At 38.9% G+C, this 21,182-nt stretch overlaps 2 protein-coding genes across 4 annotated transcripts in view; both read right to left on the bottom strand.

The window, feature by feature from the left end:
- Positions 1 to 1,771: 1,771 nt before the first annotated feature.
- NRAS (NRAS proto-oncogene, GTPase) lies at positions 1,772 to 13,516 on the bottom strand. Its single transcript, XM_006149641.3, has 7 exons — positions 13,387 to 13,516; positions 12,747 to 12,874; positions 8,674 to 8,852; positions 7,166 to 7,325; positions 6,012 to 6,135; positions 5,353 to 5,390; positions 1,772 to 5,253 (listed from the first exon to the last, which is right to left on the bottom strand). The coding sequence occupies exons 2-5, from the start codon at positions 12,855 to 12,857 to the stop codon at positions 6,016 to 6,018; spliced, it is 570 nt and encodes a 189-aa protein (XP_006149703.1). The 5' UTR covers positions 12,858 to 12,874; positions 13,387 to 13,516; the 3' UTR covers positions 1,772 to 5,253; positions 5,353 to 5,390; positions 6,012 to 6,015.
- A 2,526-nt stretch (positions 13,517 to 16,042) lies between these two features.
- CSDE1 (cold shock domain containing E1) overlaps positions 16,043 to 21,182 on the bottom strand; it is a 43,383-nt gene continuing 38,243 nt past the window's right edge. For all 3 annotated transcript variants that reach the window (XM_014588248.2, XM_014588247.2, XM_014588250.2), the window contains 4 exons: positions 19,368 to 19,546; positions 17,958 to 18,121; positions 16,924 to 17,056; positions 16,043 to 16,546 (listed from right to left, as the gene is read on the bottom strand). In XM_014588248.2, the coding sequence (XP_014443734.1) occupies positions 16,499 to 16,546; positions 16,924 to 17,056; positions 17,958 to 18,121; positions 19,368 to 19,546 (524 nt within the window). In that variant the 3' untranslated portion in view covers positions 16,043 to 16,498. The remainder of the gene's footprint in view (positions 16,547 to 16,923; positions 17,057 to 17,957; positions 18,122 to 19,367; positions 19,547 to 21,182) is intronic.

A 21,182-nucleotide genomic window follows, 5' to 3' on the forward strand; every position in this document is an offset into this window, starting at 1 on the left:
CAACACATCATCCCAAGTGGAAGGCACTTTCACTTCCCCCCTCTTGCCTCTCTCCAGTGAGAGACCCTGCAGCAAAACTAAAAATAGTAATAATAAAAATTTAAAGAATGAATGGATAAAGAAAATATGATATACATATACAAAGGAATAATATTCAGTCTAAAAAAAGAATGAAATCTTTTGAGGCAATGTGAATGAGCCTGGAAGACATTATGTGAAGTGATATAACCCAGGCACAGAGATATACTGCATGTTCTCACTTATTATACATGGAAATGAAAAAGTCCTCATACAAGGAGAACATACAACAGTGGTTAATAAGAGCTTGAGAAGAGTGGGTAGGACCAAATAGGCAGAATTTTGAGTGTTCCCAATATAATGTTTGAAGTGATGCATAAGCTAATTATCCTGATTTGACCATTACCCATTGTACTCATGTATTGAAAAATCACAGAGTACTCCATAATTAGGTACAATTACTGTGTCAATTAAAAATGGCAATAAAAAACTAATGCAGTGTAACAGTGGTCTCCATCATTTTTGGCACCGGTAACAGTTCTGTAGAAGACAAGTTTTCCACAAACTGGGACAGTGAGGTGGGGTTTGATGGTTTCATGATGATTCAAGCACTTTACATTTATTGTAGTACATTTACTTATTAGAAGAAAAAATCCTCTTTTCTGTTATTGGAGGGTGAAGTATGAGCAGAACAAAATATGTGATATGAGGCCTAAGTTTATGGGAAAATCTATCTTACTAAGAGATAAAGTCCATAATTCTGTTTCTTTCTCATGAACATTTTACATTGAAAACATTTATATTCATTTTAAGTCCTATCTGGAGAAATATTTTGTCACTTAAAATTTCTTCCTTTCAAGCATAATTCTGTCAAATAGTTTCATAGACTTATTTAATCTTAGTATTATTTTTAGTTTGCAACAAGACTCATGTGCTCACCAGAGAGGCAAAGACAGAGAGAGAAAATGAGAATCAAGTTGCCACGTCTAGGACTTGAACTGTGGCCAATCATGTGGAAGTCCAATGCTTTAACCACGGTGCCACTTGCTGGCCCCAGTCAAATATTTTTCTAACAATGAGAAAAAAGTTAATTTCTCCCATGAGCAAGAGAAGACAGACAGCAACCCCCATAGGGTCTTGACATCATGATCTATCTCCAACTCTACCTAGGCCTGGATCACCAGCACATGTGTGCTTATAGTTTAGTTAAGTATTAATAACAATTCTCCTCCTTTTTAAGGAAAAAGAAAAAGTACTAAGTCTTTGGTTTTCTGCAGAATAAACCAAGATTCCTATAATCACAGTATTCCAGTGGTGGTGGAAAAACCTAGGTCTAAAAATCATTCTTTTATAACTTCATCTCCTTACTTAGGGTTGAGAAATCCAAGAGATCCCTATTCAACTCTCCTATATTGCAAACACAAACTGTAGGCCAGTGTAGTGAAATTATAGTTAGAAATCAAGTTCTCTGGCTCCTATACCAATGCTCTTAGAATTATACCAAGATTTTTAGATTGTGCAACAATGTAAAAATAGAACAAATGCTTTCCAATGGTAGTTTTAGTTGCTTCATATTACAAGACTGATAAACAGTATGAGTCAATCCTAAAGTAATAAAGTAGGCTCCTAGACATATTACACTGAGGTATGATAAAGAACTCAGATCTCCCAACACTGCCTAAATGTCACACCCCCAAATCTGAGTACCAGCTTTCTATAAAGGCACTTCAGTGGGAAAAAAATGACAACTAAGTCAAGAACTTCCAGTTTTTATTTTCTTAAAACATTATTTAAAAGAAAAACATTCATCAACCAAATTTTTAAAAATTAGTAAAATAATCAACTTATAATACCAGCCCTTTCATTTAGGGCCAAGGAGGCCAATAGTTCCCGTTTAAACAGCAGAACTGCACAATTGGTATTTATTACTACATTTGATGGCACAGAGATATAAAAGTCATACAATTTCCATGGACACCCTTCTCCCCTCCAAGTAGTTTATACAATTGTTTCTCAAATCAGTATTCATGCTTTTAAAAATCACCAGTTTTATTGTGAAATACATCTACAGTTACTCTGATAATGAGCATACTTTTTACCAATTCTTACCAAAACAAATACCTTAAAATAATTTTGTGGCATATTAGATTGCTTAAAGAAACAGCAAAGATGACAAATAATGTACAAGAATTATAGTCTTCTGTCCATTCAAATAAAATATTTGCCCTAGTTAAGTATCCTTATAATTTCTTAGCAGAGATGAAATACAAGAAGTAGAATGCACCATTTTTTGGTTCTTGGTTGTAGCTGCCAGCTTAAGAGTTCATGACTGAAAATAACGAAACAAAATAAGAAGAAGCTCACAAATTCTGGAATGGGGAAAATACTTCTTTAAAGTGTCTTGTCTATCTTTGCTTTCAAGTCATGACAAAAAATTCACAGCAGTTTAAAGGATGATGAAAAACTAAACATGGGGCTTGCTAAAATAAAACTGAGATTAATTTTACTTATTACACTGCTAATGTAAAAACTGCAATAAGTATGATAGGATATTACCAAGAAATATTCTACAGTAACCTGCTGGAGCAAACAGCATTTAACAGATTTACAGATTAGGCATGCTAGCCTTTACACAGAACATCCTAACTTTTACACTCTTGAATGTGTAACCTTAAAAAAAAAAACACAGAAAGGGGTATATAATTTATGACAGCTGGTCAGGCACTTAACTTGGGGAAAGAGATTTTCATATTTTGAGGTAAATTAGAATTATTTTCAGCAATCACAAACAGATTCTAAAAACCACCTTTCATACCACACAAACTGATGTTATTCAGCTTTTATCTATAAGGTTGTAGCACTACTGCGCCAAAATTCATACCTAAGTGTAACTTCAGAAACTATTAAAAAGACATTTTTGAGTTTAAATTGGGGCCCCACTGAGATACTTCTGTGCTTAGAATATACTTGAGAAAACTGTAAAGTACACATCTATCAGGGTGATGGGCACAAGAGCCCAAGATGGGGGAGAATCTTTCTAATTTGACATTAAATTTAATAGACATTTTTAGAAAAAGAGTTACACTGCCAGTTACATAGACACTTAAAAAAAAAAAAAAAAAAGAAAAAAGAGCAGGACTGAGATGACAAATCCCGGTCTCGTCTCAGGGAAACTACAGGGAGCTCCAAAAGGAGCAAAACAAAGAAGCAGAGAGTTTCCATTTATAGATGATGGTAGTATCAGCAAAGCATGCACAATTGGCACAAAGGAGGACGACTCGGTTTATTACACTTGGCACAGTGCATACTTTTTCCTCTTCTTCTGAATTCATTCAAGGTAATATGGAGTTTAATAAATGAAAATTCATATTAAAAGATAAAAGAGCTCAGTAAGTATTTAGATATTAGAAGACCAGAACAGAAAGTGGTCATTTTAGAATTGGTCTATTATCAAAAAGAAACTCAACTCTATTTTTCATTAGCATTACCAGGGTATTATTTGTAAATGGAGATGCCAAGCCTCCAAATCCTCTTATCAGTTACATTTTCCATTCCTGTCTCAAACAGCAATTTCCATCTAATGGCTACTACTTGTTTTGAACAAACTCATCAGCTTTTGTTATGTGGTATACACAGACTAACTTAACATTGTCGTAAAACCTTCAAATAATTATTATGAATAAAAATAAAAAAAAAAACTTTTGATCCAAGACATCCTAATCTCAAGTTAAAAAAAAAAAACAACAACAACAAAAAAAAACAGCTTAGAGTTTCCACATTGAAAACTTTATTCATAAAGACTTCTCAGTGACCCAAGGTTACCAAGATTTTCTAGTCAGGTAAAGAATTTGTGCTAACGGACCTCTTCTTTCCTTGCAGGGCTAACTGCAGGCATCCAGCAAACCTACTGGTGCAATGAGCAAATGTGGCAGAATTTCTACTTCCATGATGCCAACTGGCTCATTCAAGTTTTAGAACTGTGATCCTAATCTATTAGCACCATGCTTTACTCAAATGAAATAATTAATAAAGCCCCTATTACTGTGGGGGATGGGCAGAGTGGGTTGAGAAGCAGATTGAGGATAATCACATACATCATTAAGATACCATAATATGCAGTGAAAATGTAATTTGTCTGTTAATATACTACATTGAGGTTTGAACACTGCTGATCACAGCTATTAAATAATACAGCAACCAAAGCTTTATAACATTTAAACACCTGCAAATGTAGAACTTTCTGATACGAGCCAAATTTGAATAGTAATGGAAGTTCATTGAACATTATTAGATTATCAGTAATCTAGAAGAAACACATTGCATGTATTTTATAGGTAGTAACCTACCAAAAACAAAAAAGTGGAGATTAGGTAAAAATTAAGTGGAATTACTCATAATTGTTTCCAGTTTCAACTTTCTCTGGGAGATCCCCAAAATAGACTTCTGGAAAACCAACGTCATACATGGATGAGATGGCATCTGCTATCATATAGGTATGTTCTTCCCTCAAAGTAGATAAATCATACACTATCTCAAGACATTCATTTTCATGTATAATGTTTTTTTGAGACATCTATTCCACTAAAGAATATGTAAAGAAAGTCTACAAACCACTTCTAGAAAAAAGGCACTTTGTTGTGAAAATTGGATTTAATTACAGGAAAAGTTGAGAAGACTAGGATCGACTCAAAAGTCAGTATTCACTTTAGTATTTATGAATTCAGAGCAGATGCCAATTTATAGACCATAGGCCGGTAACATTACAAACAAACCAAACAGCAATATTAACTATATTCTCAGCAAAACAGTAATTTATGACATTTCTCCAAAAACTAATATAGTTCCAAGTTCAATAGTTTAAAAAAAAAAAAAAAAATCACCAGCAGTTACTACTTTAGAGCTCAAGACACTGTTTTTAACAGAACTTCATGTCTACAGTTTGGTTCTCTGTTTCAGAGCATGAATTACTTTTCAGATGAAAAACCTGGGGTGGCAGAGGCGTGTTTCTATGTACTGGGAAGAACCAAGAGTGGAAAAATACTGGGGAGTACTAAGAGGTGCATTTCTCTGGTCAGACAACCGAGCGAGGAGGTAGTTATTCTGCAAACTTCTCAAATAGAGAATACTGTACTATCTACTGAGAGTTGGGGAAGTAGCAGAAGCTTCTCTGTGAGACTGAAGATAGCAACAGGAATACTTCTCCTCCAGGAAGTCAGGACCAGGGTGTCAGTGCAGCTGAAATAAAGATGGAATTTGTATAAGTGGCACATGGGAAGTATAAGAAAAGTTTTAAAAAATCAGAGTAAGTGTTAATACATTTCCAAACTGGTCTACCTTGAAAGTGGCTCTTTTCTGATGACAGAACTTTGTATCTACAAGAAAAGAACACATACTATCATCATTTATTTTCAATGTAGTGATTCTACAAATGTTTGTTCAGTGTCAAGTATATGGTATACGTGAACTTCATAAATAATGTCTTCCAATTTCTTTCTTTTTTTTTTTTTTCTTTGAGTTTTTTGTCAAAGGGTGCATGTGCTTGCTGGATTAAGATCAGAGACAGTGAGAGGGAAAGTGAGAACTCACTCCCCAGAGGGGATGACCACACCACAATCCCATCTGTATTCTCCTCCAGAGATCTTGAGCATGCACGGACACATACCCAATGTAATTTTCAAGCCACTAGATCCAGGACTTAAACCATGGTTGGCCATGTGGGAAGTCCAGCAACGTAACAACCACTATGCCATCTGCTGGCTCCAGTATCTTCTAATTTCTAATATTATAAGGATGTATATACAATTGTTTTTAAAATAGTTTAACAGTACTTTCAGAAAATGCTTTCATAAAGAAGTGTTTTATAACTATAAGTACATGGGAACTCTCAGTTAAATATCAATAGTAACATAAAGACAAAAACCACTAGCATGCATTTGAATTGCCTGATGCTAAATAGTAAGATTTAAAATTATGTGAAGAAGCCATAAACTCACCTTATTACATTACCACACATGGCAACCCCATACAACCTTGAGTCCCATCATCACTGCTGTTGAGTTTTTTCATTCGGTACTGGCGAATTTCTCTTACCAGTGTGTAAAAGGCATCTTCCACACCCTATGGCAGAGGGAGGAAAGGAATGATCAAGATGATAAAGACAGCTCAACCGACACAAATCCAACTGCTAAGCTCTCCTCTCTCATTTGTACTTATGTGAATTTAAAATCACAATTACTAAGTTAAGAGCTGACAAAACAGGATGATTTAGAAAGAGGATGCTACGTTTAGTATTCCTATTAATCATATGAACAGACTGATATGCAAATGGCACATTTTGGGGGGGAAAAAAGTCAAAGCTAAGGGCAAAGAGTAATGTAGGACATACAAAATAAAATTACCAGATTCCTTTCAGTGGCTGGTATTAATAAAGACAGGACTAATGTTTATAGATATTTTTCATCAAGGGTTTTTTTTAAGAGTTTTCTGCTATAGGGCGTGTGCGTTCGCCAGAGACAGAAAGACAGAAAGCAAGAAATCACCCCCCCGGGGGGATGGCCACGCCGCAATCCCTTCTCCTCTATTCTCCTCTTGGGATCTTGGGCACGCACGCACACGCACCCGGCGCGAGTTTAAGCCACCAGGTCCAGGACTTGAACCGCGGTCAACTATGTGGGAGTCAAGCGACATAGCCATTATGCTAACTGCTGGTCCCCATCAAGGGTTTTGTTTACTAGCAATATTGTGTCTATTAAAATAGGAGTAATGTCACACTTTATAAAGGATTTAAACCAAAGGAAAAAAAAAATCTAGAATATTATTTAAGAGTCATAATGAAGAATGAGGACCATATCAGTATCAAAGTCAATCAATCAAACTTCTTTGCCTTTTTGTTTTTAATTTGCTAGAAAGTGCTTGTGCTTGCTAGAGAGAGGCCATGCCACAATCCCTTCTCCTCCATTTCTCTATCTTACTGGAATTTTTGGCATACAAAAATTATTTTCGCCGGCATTTTCCAAGCCATTGAGCCCGGGATTCAAACCATATAGTTCACACATGGGATCTGGCTGCCTTAACTACCAAGCCACAGAGCTGGTCCCAAGCATCTCCACCTTAAACAAATATAACAAGGCTGAAAGTCCTACTGTACCTGTCTGGTCTTGGCTGAAGTTTCAATGAATGGAATCCCATAACTCTTGGCCAGTTCGTGGGCTTGTTTTGTATCAACTGTTCTTGTTGGTAAATCACACTTATTTCCTACAAGCACCATAGGTACATCATCTGAGTCTTTTACTCGCTTAATCTGCTCCCTAAAAAAAGGAGAATGTTATCAGAGCATAAGAAAAACAAACGTTCAGAAAGGAGTAAATAGCTTGGGCAAAAGGGAACTAGTAAATTTTATATAGATCTGTTACTTTCTAGTTCTGAGTTTTCATTTTTTTTCCCTTACCACTTATGGAGACCTTGTATCCAAAGGAGACTTGTTTAGACTTGATGCAGCAGCCACAAAGAAGCCTTAAGAACCACTTCACTTCATCATGGAAGCTGATGGCTATTCTATCCTGACACATGCCCTAGTAAGGCTCCTGGATTCACCAAAGACCTTGGCTCTGCATTTCAACAGCAACTGAAAAATCCTACTCTAGATTAAAGTCTGAAGAATAAAAAGTAAAGGTCACTGCCTCTAAATCTAAAGTTCACTTGGGAGTAATGGTATTTGATGAAAGACAGTATCTATTTTCCATGATGGATGGTGGTGTCCAAAATTTTTTTTTAAACAAAATTATAGGTAGAAGTCCAAGATATGACACAAAAACCACAAAAACTTTAAAAAAGGGGAGATGAAGGATGTGGAACTTCCAATTGACAGCACCCGCTTCACTGACCTGTCAGGCATACCACACTGCACAACTGGAAATCATTCCTCTAGAGTCTCCTGACTAACACTTCCAACAGAACGTTATGCTATGGTATGAATGGTCTACATCTGCACTGTCCAACACAACAGCCACTAGTCACACGTGGCTACTGAGCACTTGGTCACTAATGTCACTAAGGAACCTAATAAATGATGGAACCAACTTTTAATGTGCAGGCAGAATCTATATTCTTAATTATTACATTATTCTACCTGAAGAACACTGTGCTCAGAAAAAGGAGCCCTAGGTTTTGGTCCCAGCTCTACTGCTAACAATGCTGACTCTAGCAATATAACAATCAACCTACTGAACTCTATTTCTGATTCTATAAAATAAGAATGTTGTACTAAAATTCTCTGTGGTCCAATCAGCTTTGACACTTTACGGTGGAGAAAGACCACCTCATCTACTCCCCATTTGTTTTTTCTACCTTTTCTATTACTTGCTGAAGATATTTTTCAGGTGTCCTCCCTGAAAATTCCTTTGTGACCTCTCTCTACAATACCTTTAGTTCTGAACTGATTTCAGTAGCAAGCTTCATTTATGTATTATCACACAGTAGGGAGGCAGTATATAAAATATTCCAGTATTTTATTTTAGTAGTGACATATTCTCAGTGTCAAATAAACTCCTTTCATAACTAAAAAGCTGTATCTTCCTTAGTATGGCAGTTTTCCACCAGAAAGCTTCAGAACACACTTACGGATAGCCTTCCATAAAAAATAACACTCCTAAGTACCTGTAGAGATTAATATCTGCAAATGACTTGCTATTATTGATAGCAAATACACAGAGGAAGCCTTCGCCTGTCCTCATGTATTGGTCTCTCATGGCACTGTACTCCTCTTGTCCAGCTGTATCCAGTATGTCCAACAGACAGGTTTCACCATCTATAACCACCTGTTTTCGATAAGAATCCTAGTGGAAGGTGGAGGGCAGGAAGAGAGGGAGATTCAATTTTTATTAAAAATCACAGGGAATGCAGTATTATTGCAAAAGTTAAGTAAGCTAATTATTCAGTGCAATATTATTCTAAGAGCTAAATAAGCTACTAACTAATCTATTTCTAACTAACTGGTTGGTCCCACTAACTATTAACACATAATCATGAACAGTAAAAACTTAATATCATCCTAAAAAAGAAGTCCTACATCCTATATGCCCACAGAGAAGAAATTGTGATAATCCTGTTCCTGGAAAAGATGTGAAAAAGAAATCATAATTCAAATGACAGTTCTACTGCACTCAGGACATTACATTCACAAATATTTTACTAAGCTATGAACTGGACTGAGTTATTTACTTTCAAAATTCTAAATACACCTCCACCAATTAACCTGCTCCGGATACAGTCATTTGTGTTTATAATGAAATATAATTTAACAAATACTTTTTAAAAAAGAATTATTTTATTAAATTTTATTTATTTACTGTTTAATTTGTCCAGAGAGGGACAGTGAGAATGAGAGAGAGAGAGAGAGAGAGAGAGAGAGAGAGAGAAAGCCGCCAGATCTGGGACCCAAACTGCCGTCGGCTATGTGAGAGTCCAGTGCCCCTAGCCATCATGCCCTCTGCCAGCCCCCTCGAATACCTTTCGTCTCAGGAAGATTATAATACCATCCCTCATTGCAGCAGATTTTACTTTTGGGAAATATTCCTGACTTAAATTCCTAAAGGTTCCAAACACAGTATAGTTTAGTAACTCCTCAGGAAGACAGATATGTATAGATCATACAAAAAAAAAATTCCCAGTTTGGCTTTAAGGCAAAAATGTCTACGTATTTTAATAACATCATCATTGCACTTGGGGAAACTCTCTTGTATAAATGTTTTATATTCTTTTTATTTTTTAAAAGAGAGATTTTTGCTATGGCATGTGTACTCTCTGGAGAGACAGAGAAAGATAGAAAATGAGAAATCACCTCACAGGGGGGATGGCCACACTGCAATTCCTTCTCCATTCTTTTCTTGGGATTTTAGGCATGCACACACATATGCCCCACATGAGTTTTAAGCCGCCAACTCTAGGACTCGAATCACGATCGACTACTGGGAGGCCAGTGACATAAGCGTTATACCATCTGCTGGTCCCAAGAAATGTTTTATAATCTTACGTTGGTGGCAGTTATATGAGCATATATAAATATAAAAGGGCACAAAACTGTGGATATAAGATTTACATTATTTTACTTGATTTCCACCAAGGATTAGCAATGGCTTTTTTGGGGGTTTTCTTTTTTGCCATAGGGATACATGCACTTGCCTGAGACAGACAGACCGTGAGAGGGAAAGTGACAAATCATCCTCGAGGAGGAATGGATTTGTACCACAATACAAATCCCTTCTCCTCCATTCTGCTCCTGGAATTTTGGGTACACATACACACACCCAGTGTGATTTTCAAGCTGCCAGTTCCAGGACTTGAACTGTAGTCAAACATGTGTGAGTCCAGTACCTTAACCGCTATGCTTCATGCTGGGCCCAGCAATGGATTTTTAATAGTGACTACATCTGGGGCCAGCAGATGGCGTACCAGTTCCATGGCTGTATTCCTACATGGCCGACTGCAGTTCGTGTCCTGGACTAGGGGAAAATCACACCAGTGTGTGTGTGTATCCGTGTCTAAGATCCCAGGAAGAGAATGGAAGAGAAGAGACTGCAATGTGGCTATCTGCCCCGGGGGGGTGGGGGGTGGTGATTGACCACTTTCCCTCTCACTATCCCTGTCTCTCTCAGGTGAGCATTATGTACCCTATGGCAAGAACCTCTTTAAAAAAAAAAAACCTTGTGGGGACCAGCAGTTGGCGTAATGGCTATGTCGCTGGACTCCCACATAGTTGACCATGGTTCGAGTCTCGGACCCGGTGGCTTAAACTCACGCCGGGTGCCTGTGCGTGAGTGCCCGAGATCCTGAGAGGAGAATGGAGAAGGGATTGCGGCATGGCCATTCCCCCTAGGGAGTGATTTCTCGCTTTCTGTCTCTCTGTTTCTCTCTCTTTCTGGCGAGCACACGCGCCCTATATGTCACTGGACTCCCAAAAAAGAAAAAGGAAAACGAAACAAAAAAAACCTTGTGGCCATACTGGAATTAATTTGCATTATCTAAACACTTAGTAGCCAGGTGGTAGGGAGGCCACAGTGTGAATGAAAATAATCTCCAGAGGGGATCAGCAGTTAGCGTAATGGCTATGTCACTGGACTCCCACATAGTCGACTGTGGTTCGAGTCCCAGACCCAGTGGCTTAAACTCATGCCGGGTGCGTGTGTGTGCATGCTCAAGATCCCAAGAGGAGAATGGAGGAGAAGAGACTGAGGCATGGCCATCCCCCCTGGGGGGTGATTTCTCGCTTTCTGTCTCTTTCTGGCGAGTGCACTCGCCCTACAGCAAAAAATTCTCATTAAAAAAAAAAAAAAAAAAATCTCCAGAGTCAGACATTTCTAAATTGAAAATTACATAGACCAGCAGATGGCGTAGTAGTTACATCCTGGACTCCCACATGGCTGACCAGTTTGAGTCCTGGATCTGGTGACTTCAAACTCATGCCAGGCACATTGTGTATGTGTTCCCCAAATCCTGAGAGCAGAATGGAGAAGGAGAAGGGACTGTGGTGTGGCCATACCCCCAAAGGGGATGACTTCTCCCTTTCTGTCGCTCTCCTGGCAAGTGCACAGACCCTATAGCAAAAATCTCTTATTTAAAATAATAAAAAAGAAAATTATAAAACCTTTTTAGTTTTTTAAATGATACCTTTATTAACCAGAAACCCACCAACTAGGCACATTTATTTTTATAGGTTATTTTATCATAGGGTACATGCACTTTACAAAGAGGAGACTGAGTGAGTGAGAAATCATCCCCCAGGATGGCCATGCCGCAACCCCTTCTCCTTCATTCTTCTCTTGGAATTTTGGCACAAACATACACAGGTGCCTGGTGTGACCTGTGGTCTGAGACTCTCACAGTCAGCCATGTGGGAGTCCAGTGCCTTACTCCCCATGACACTGCTGGCCCCCAAAATTACGAACCATTCTGATCATCTGTAATGTGAACTCCCATGATAGCACTAGAATTATTAAGTACGTACTGTGCAGTGCTTTACCACTCACATGTAAACATTTAATTGTGCACAATATCCCTATGTGATAGAAGCAGGATAAATTTATGGTAATTTAACAGGATAAGGAAAATAAGACTCATGAGAAATTAAGTGAGTTGCCCAATATCACATAACCAAATAAGCCAATAGAAATCGAAGTCCTAAGCATAATAAAATCTCAAGTTCATTATATTTTAATTCAGTCTCAGCAGCTTCCACTAGCTGAGAAGCAATGAAGAGATGGACAGAGACAGGAAGTGAGAAATCAGCCCCCTGGGAAGGGGGATAGCCACTCTGCAATCCTTCCTCTCTCAGATTTTGGGTTTTAAGCTGGGTCTGGGACTGGAATCGCAGTAGACTACAAGGGGAGTCCAGCAACATAACCATTAAGCCATCTGCTGGCCTCTCCTATTATTCTTCTACAGTTTTTCTAGTATTTAATAAAATGTCACAGATGAAGAGACTGTGTTTAACACAGAGTTTGCTAGATTACAGAACAGCTAAAAATGGTGAATTAAAAAAAAAATCTTCATTAGCTGGTAAGAATGAATGCTTCTTTACAAATATGGAAGCTTTACTTATTGCATTACTGAATACAGTACCCAAAATTACTTTCTCTATTATTCCTTTAAATGAAAGATAAAGGAGACGAGTTAAGGGTAAAACGACAATGAGTGAGCTAGGCTCAGGTAAGCAGGCTACCACTGTGCCTCACCTCTATGGTGGGATCATATTCATCTACAAAGTGGTTCTGGATTAGCTGGATCGTCAGCGCGCTTTTCCCAACACCACCTGCTCCAACCACCACCAGTTTGTACTCAGTCATCTCACACCAGCAAGAACCTGAGAGAAAGCAGCAAATGGGGTTAGTTGGGGAGCCACATCTACAGTACTTCAAAGCTTTCTATAATCATTACCACCCAAAAGCAGAGTTTGAAATGTATTAGTTCCACGCATGTGACCCTACACTTGGTTCCGAAAGCGATTCCGGAATTAAAACACTTGGAGGTTCGTGTGGGCCTTAGATTTCCAAATTAAATCCCTCCAGCTACCCCCAACGCCAGTCTATTTTTCAGTAGTCCTTGGGCCCCGCCCTCAGCTTAAGGTAAAAGGAATCCCTCCTTCCTACTTTTCCCGTGAACCTTCTCAGCTCTGGGGGACTGGAAGACGGCCTCCTGATGGCGACCCCTTCCCACTCGTTCTTCCGCCCCAAGGCTCTCTCAGGCAGGGCCAAAACGAAGGACCCCCGCCCATGGCCTTTGTCTCCAGCTCGTAGATTCCGCTCGGCTCCTGGCATCACCTCACCGATGAACCTGAATGCCCCAAGCTAAACGCTACGCAGGTTAGAGCTGTACCTCAAGCTCCGCTGCCTCCGCTTCGGACGGATTTAGGACTACAACCGGGAAAAATGTTGGAGACCCCGGAACCGCCATGAACAGCCCCCACCAGGGAGCGGCACTTCCGGCCCCGCCCGCTACGTAATCAGTCGGCGCCAGGGCGCCTGAGTCCCCGCCCCGGCCACGTGGGCCTCCGATGTAGGAGTCACGCGGCAGGCCGCACCCAGACCCGCCCCTCCCACACGGGACGTTTTAATAATGAAAGCGCTAGGTGCTAGTGTCTCAAAAATCAGTAAAACTTTATTCGCTTCCATTCTTTCGCCATTAACAGAAAACTGGAGAAAGCAAAAATGTTTTGTGTTTACAAAGATAAATGGCCTTTTAACCCAGAGATCAAAACCTCAAACGACAACGGGGAAGATAAAAGCACCCTCCCCCACATCCCCTGAGCTGACCCTTGTCATCTTAGACAAAGCATTCAGTCCACTGGCCAGGGACCCTGTCTATGGCCAATTTAAGATGAGAGCCAAGAAATCAGACCAATCCGTTCCCGTGATATAAAGTTGAACAGAAGCTACACCAAGGGTCAAGTGTCTGTATTTTACAGGACACAGGAACCAGGCGGCTACTTATAAAAAAAACAAGATTCATTTCAGGCACAACTTTTTTATTTTTTTTCCGTTTTGTTTTTAAATCAGTAAAAGAAACTGGGTCCTAGAAGCTGCAGTGATCTAAGCAGCAGCAATTTTGTGCATTCGTCCTTTTTTTGTTTGTTTAAATGCTTTTAAATTGTCACACTGCTGGCACTTCATTTGCCTGACATTCTGCACCACACATACTAGTTGTAGTAAAGTTATTACCCCTCAGCCCGCAGGGGGAAACTACTCTGGAAGATAATTTTCACTGAAATCTAACCAAACTCCGTTAAGTGGACTGTGACGAGATTATAAATGATATGAAAAAGTAACATTTAAACATTTGGCCATCAACTTAAGAAAATGGTTTGCCTATACAATTTATTATAATTTCTATCAGGTAATATATTCTACCCTTATATCGGCAATATGACCGTTTTTTTTGCTGAGAATAAATCAATACTTCAAAAACCTTGTTTTAATACAGGGGGAAAATAACTTTAATCAACTTTTATTTTAGAGAGAATTTTTGCTGTAGGGCTCATGCACTCACCAAAGAGACAGAGAGAGACAGAGACAGAAAGTGAGAAGTCACCCCCTTAACAGGTAAGGCCACACCACAATCCTCCTCTAGTCTCCCCTCAGGATTTTGGGCATGCATGCACAAGCACCTGGCATGAGTTTTAAGCCCCCAAGGTCCGGGACTCAAACCATGGTTGACTCTGTGGGAGTCCAGCGATGTGATCATTATGTCATCTTGTTGTTCCACTTTAATCAACTTTTAGGAAAACTCATAATACTTTCTTCAAATTTTAACCAATTATCATATACAAAATCCTTTTTATAAAATTACCTTATTGGGGCCAACAGGTGGTGTGGTGGTTAAGAGTGCTGGCCTCCCACATGGCTAACTATGGTTCAAGTCCTGGACCCGGTGGCTTTCTTTCTCGCTTTCTCTCTCTCTTTCTCTCTCATTCTTACTCTGTCCCTCTCTGGTCAAATTAAAAAATAAATTAAACAAAATAATTATTTTTAAAAATTATCAATTTTTGCAACACTCTCAACTCTTTTTGAATATAAGTTAAGCCTTAATCTAACATGTTTTAGACTTAGTATTTGTCCCTTTTTCTTTCTATAATGCAGTCCTTGTACTTTAGCATGAATATTTTACCAGAGAGGAGGTGTCTTTGACAGGGTTTCACCACTTCATGATCTCCCTTCCTAGCCTCTGAGTCAGCTAGCACCACGAGTGCCTGGCCTGTCTAGGTTAGGCCAGGAGCTCAGGCAGCCTCAGCCACCACACTGGGGTCCTCTTTTCTGTATTTAGTTCAGTCATCAAGGGAATACTTTATTCGCAAATATACAAATAGGAGATTTTTGTCCTTTTTTCAGCAGACTTAGGAAAGTATCTATTCAATGTTATGTTAATTACTTAAGCTTTTTTTTTTTTAAATCTCCATTTTCCTCTCGGGATCTTGGGCACACACGCACAAGCGCCCGGCATGAGTTTAAGACACCGGGTCTGGGACTCGAACCACGGTCGACTACATGGGAGCTCAGTGACATAGCCATTATGCTAACTGCTGGTCCCGAATTACTTAAGCTTTTATTTGGGCCTCAACATGAATTTTATTTTATTTTATTATTTATTTTCAACATGAATTTTAAATAGAAGCCCTTTTCAAAGTATATGTATAATAATTTAAATGTCTCACTCAAGTATCTGTTTCTCTTTGAACTCTACTGTCAACCTTTACCTTATTGCACTTCATTTGCATGAAATTCTGCACCACACATACTAATTGTAGTAAAGTTATTACCCCCCAACCCAGGAAAAAAAAAAAAAAAAAAACTACCCTGGAATAATTTTCACTGAAATCTAAACAAATCTTTTTAAGTGGATTTGACAAGATTATAAATGATATGAAAAAATAACATTTAAACATTTGGCCATCAACTTAAGAAAATGGTTTGCCTATACAATTTTTTGTAATTTTTATAAGGTAATATATTCTACCCTCATATGGTCCTCAGAATTAAAGCATAATGAACAGGAAAGAAAAGGAAAAGAATGCAACTGAGTGCTAAGGCAGAACATCTTACCAGAAGTAATGAAGGTAGAGTATACACTAAATATCAAGTGCAGAATTTCATAGGGCCAACAAGGTAACAGTCTATATTTTTCACTTATACAGGCGAAGTGGATTTTGCAATTACCAGTTGCGTTAAATGCACCAAATAAAGCTCCTAAAATTGATACTAGAAGGCGCCACCTTAAGTTTTCCAGGCTGCAACTGTGCATAATTTTAAAATGGTTTTCTTAAATTTATTTATTTTTTAAACATAACACGAGGAAGGTGTTAAAACTGGTGTAATAGCTCAATAGAATAAGTATTCCAGATTTTGGGAGGGATGAAGAGGGAGATATTCAGAACCCTTCACCAGAATCCCCCCAACTTGATCATAGTGGATTAATGATGTGCTTTGTAGATTGGTTAGTCAATGACACCAGCTTGACGGATCTTTCTTTCTGCACCAAAACCCTGTAAAAAAAGAAAACTGAAGTTAATGATGTTGGTGAATGACATCACAGGACACTTACAATTACAAAATGAACCACAAAAGCACTGTTTTAAATCACCTTAACTACTAACAATTCATTCCTACAGGAGGAAACCTATATATATAATAAGCCCTCTGCACCTGTGGTCTAAATGTTCAAACTATCAGGAAAAGCAAGAAATACCCTTCCTACTGTAAGCAGCCATATGTTAGGGGCTGAATCAACATGTAGGGAGTCTCAACTAATTGTAAGCAATACTGAAGCTCAGGTTCATTAAGCTCATTGACACGGAAATAGATCTCAAATAGTATGTAGGTCTGCTGATGGCCTCCCCTCAAGACTTGTATAGGCTTATACCATTGAGTTATCTGGTCCCCTTGGCTGACGAAGAACCATTAGGCGAGGAGCACTGGCATCATCCAGGGTGATGTTCTTCAAGCGATTGACCAACCGATCAGGTCGAGGTGCTGCAACAGCCTTGGGGCCCTCGCTGAAACAAAGTCAAGGCGTAAGAAGAAGCAACACTTGGGTGGGAAGCAAGAAAGTACTCAGTGAGGAATGTTTTCTCTACCTAACTGTCCATTTTTAATGAGAGAAGACTCTTGCCTCATCCGAACAGCTAGCCAGGATGAGACAGACAAATTTGTGTGTATGTATGTATTTTTACCCCCAACTCAAGTGTCCAACTGCGTAGGTGCTAGAAAAATCATCTGAGTGAGGGTCAATCCTAGACTTGACTAAAACTGGAGAGGCCAGTTCCACGGATGCACACAACAAGGCAGCAGATGCGAAAAACATGAAGATTGAGTTTTAGATTCCAGCTCCTCGCATAGTAAAAATGTTTAGATTTTTAAAAGCGCTGGATGGTAGCATAGTGGTAAAATGTAATGCTCTGTGAGCCAATTCAACGTGGAAGGTACTGGTTCAAGTCCAGAGACCCTCCCGGATATGACGGACACATGCATACCCACGATCCAGGGCTGGATGAGGGTGGATCACGGCATCAAGACCCTGTAAGAAGAGCTGTTTCTCTCACTCATGAAATAAACAACAACAAAAATACTGTGATAAAAAATTTGAATTTTAAGCAGCATATAACATAGACTGGCTTAATGGGTAAGCTAAGAATAATTTTTAATCTAGGGACTAAATAATCTTTTTAAATTTGATATCTAGTATAAATAGTGCTAACACAGCATAGTGCCCAACTGTTCACTGGGAAGGATTTTTAAGACTAAAGGTGAGATAATGAAGACTAGAGGTTTAAAATAAAAAGTGGTAGAAGAGGGGGGAAAAACAGCCATGTAAAGTTAATGTGATAAGCAGAGAGGACAAAAGTTAAGAGATGGTCTATGCTGGTTACTAATTTAACCACTAATAACAACACTCACCAGACTCGCCAAACATTACAAGCGCTGCACTTGCCAGTGCGCTGATTAAGAATCACTGAGAACTCCACCTCATCTCCTGCCTGTAGCTCAATGCCGTCTTGAACTTCTTTCACATGGAAAAAGAGCTTCTTGCTATCTCCTACTTCATAGTTAATGAAGCCAAACTGAAAACAATAATAATAGTAGCTAGGAAAAGGGTCATAATGGGGGGGGGAGAGCACTTCACTTTGAATGAGGCACAATGGCTAATTCTAAATGGGGGATTTACAAAACAGGTTATCAATTCTGATACTCCAATACAGCTGCTGGTGCAGCATAATTTGTGAGGCAAGAAACCTATCTTTGAGGTCACAGCCTTTCACAACATCATGAGCTCAAATGAAACATACAAAGGTTGCTCTGTTCCTTCATATATCATGAACTTTGTTTCTGAATTAAGCAAAATGATCTGAAAGCTGTTCCTTGAACACACACATGCATTTTGATCCCTTGTAGGATTATTAAGCTGAGATATAATATTATAGAAAATAGCCATAAGAAATGTATTATTCTGGGGACCAGAGGGTGGTGTGGTGGTTAAGGCACTGCACACTCCCACATGGCCGACCATGGTTTGAGTCCTAGACCTGGTGGCTTGCTTTCTCTCTCTCTGGTCAAATTAAAATAAATGTGGATGAATAAATAAAAATTTTTTAAAAAAGGAAAGAAATGTATTATTCACTGTACTAATGTTGAAAAATATTTTGTGGACTCAGAATAGTTGAGATTTCAATACTAGGACTACTTCTGTTTGCCCTAAGCTTATTTAATGAACACTTCCACACACAGGTCTCTTTTTTTTTTTTGAGAGAGATTTTTGCTATAGGGCGCGTGTGCTCACCAGACAGAGAGAGACAGAGAGACAGAAAGCGAGAAATCACCCCCCAGGGGGGATGGTCATGCCGCAATCCCTTCTCCTTCATTCTCCTCTCGGGATCTTGGGCACACACGCACATGAGCCTGGCGTGAATTTTAAGCCACTGGGTCCGGAACGCGAACCGCGGTAAACTACGTGGGAGTCCAGTGACATAGCCATTACGCTAACTGCTGGTTCCCCACAGGTCTCGTTCTTTATGTAATTTGCAAAAGACACTCTGGGGAAAGCATACAAAAACTTTCCTTCTATTCTGGATATTTCACTCTAAACTTATTTTCTCCATTATGTATAATACCACTTTTCTTTGCTAATACCTTCACTTTTTTCTCTTTATGTGGTTTTCTTCTTGTTTTTATAAACTGCCTCAAATCATTGAAAAGGGGTAAAGTAGAAATAAAAACCAAATAAATGCTGGTTACCTGAAAAAATTTCAAAAGTCTTGGTTACCAACTCATAAAAAGATCAAATTCAGATCCTGAGATGCTGGCACTTACCTGATCTTTCACACACTCCACTGTGGCCCGACGCAAGGGTGTGATGTTATAGGCCATAGTCTGTGCATTCTGGCCTAGGACACACAGCTGGAACTTGACACTCTCTCCTTTCTGCAGGCAATCCCCTTTGTTGGCCATCCCAACTATGCCAAATGGATAGACCTCACCTTTCATATCCCCTGTAAAGAAAAAATAGAAAAATACTAATATTTTACTACAGTCCTTTGCCGATGATTCTAACAAGCTTATAAATGCAGTTGGTAAAAATGTTATAGCCCCTACAAAGAATTTTACTTGAAAGCCTAAGTGAAATTCTTAAACACTACCATGGAAAAACAAATGAGAAGTTAATAGTTCATTAATACCTTACCACCTAATTAACAGTTTTGAACTGCATTTCTAACTATTAAAAAAAAATAAGTCTACTGGGCCAGCAGCTGATGTGATGGTTAAAGTGCTGGATCCCACATGGTCAACTTGACGGTTTGAGTCCTAGACCTGGTGGCTTGAAAAACAATTTTGTGTGTGTGCCCAAAATCCCAAGAGGAAAATGGAGAAGGGGTTGAAAGGTGATTTATCACTTTCTCTCTATGGCAAAAATCTGAAAACAAAAACAAAAAACCTCTATCACTTACAATCCCATTACCTAAATTTTAAGTACTATAGATTACTATTATTATCCAGTCGGCTATCTTCTTACCAAACTCACAATATAAGCCAAACAGTCAAAAATAACTGTCTCCTACTGAACCAGATAGCACAGTGACTAGCCAAGGCATAGGCAAAAACAATGTAGTTAACATTCTCTGACATTCTACTTCCTTTTTAGGTTCTGATTCAGGTTTCTTCTAACTAATGGGCTCCCTTCTCCTAAGTCAGGGCTCAGAAACTTAAAAGGGCCAGATGGTAAGTAGTTTAGGCTTCCAAGTCAACCCAGTCAGGGAGAAAGCAATCAAAGACAATATAAACATGAATGGTTGTTACTATGTTTCAAGAGAAGTTCTTTAAATGAATGGCATGGTGCAGGCTACAGATAAAAATTGCCTAAGAGATTCAGCTGTTAACTCAGCATACAAGTGAATCCATTCAAATGAGGGAAATGAGGGAGGTGGGAGCTTCAGAACTGAAAATGCTTTTATCTATTCTCTAATGATTATAGGGTAAGTAAAGATGGAAAACAAAACAGAAAACAAACAAAAAATAACAAAAAAAAGTTCAGGAAGTAATTCCAGCAGATCAAATCAGGTAGAAGAGTAATGAGAGACAGCTGGTTGGAACTTGTGATAGAGCAGTAACTACCACTTACTGAGCACTTACACTGATTCAGCAATAAATCTTATGAGGTTGAAAATATTATCCTCATTTTAGAAACAAAAAACCTGAGCTAAGAATGACTTAGCTTTTGTCCAAGGTTATACAGCTAGGAAATGGTGTTTGGCCCTAGGTCTACCTGATTCCAAGGTTTTATAATGCTTAACAGCTGTGTCCCTAAACAGAAGCATTGTTCTTAACAAGTGGGAAAATGTAGTATCTAATCCCAGAAAACTTCAGGCTTAGAGATGCCCAGAAAAATTCCTTTTCCACAACTCTTTGGACTATATCCTATACCCAGTGCTGAATTAATGGACATCAACTGAGGTCAGCTCTTCAGCCATGTGGAAACCCAGTGCCTTAACCACCATGCCACCTGCTGGATCCTGGCTTTTTTTTTTTTTTTTTTAATAGGACGTGTGTGCTCATGGGGTGCTTGGAAGGGGAGTGAAAGTGAGAAATCTCACCCCAGAGGTGATGGCCACACTGCAATTCCTTCTCCTC

Source organism: Tupaia chinensis, unplaced genomic scaffold, assembly GCF_000334495.1.
Source record: "Tupaia chinensis unplaced genomic scaffold, TupChi_1.0 Scaffold000270_2, whole genome shotgun sequence".
In the NCBI taxonomy this organism is placed as follows: Eukaryota; Metazoa; Chordata; class Mammalia; order Scandentia; family Tupaiidae; genus Tupaia; species Tupaia belangeri.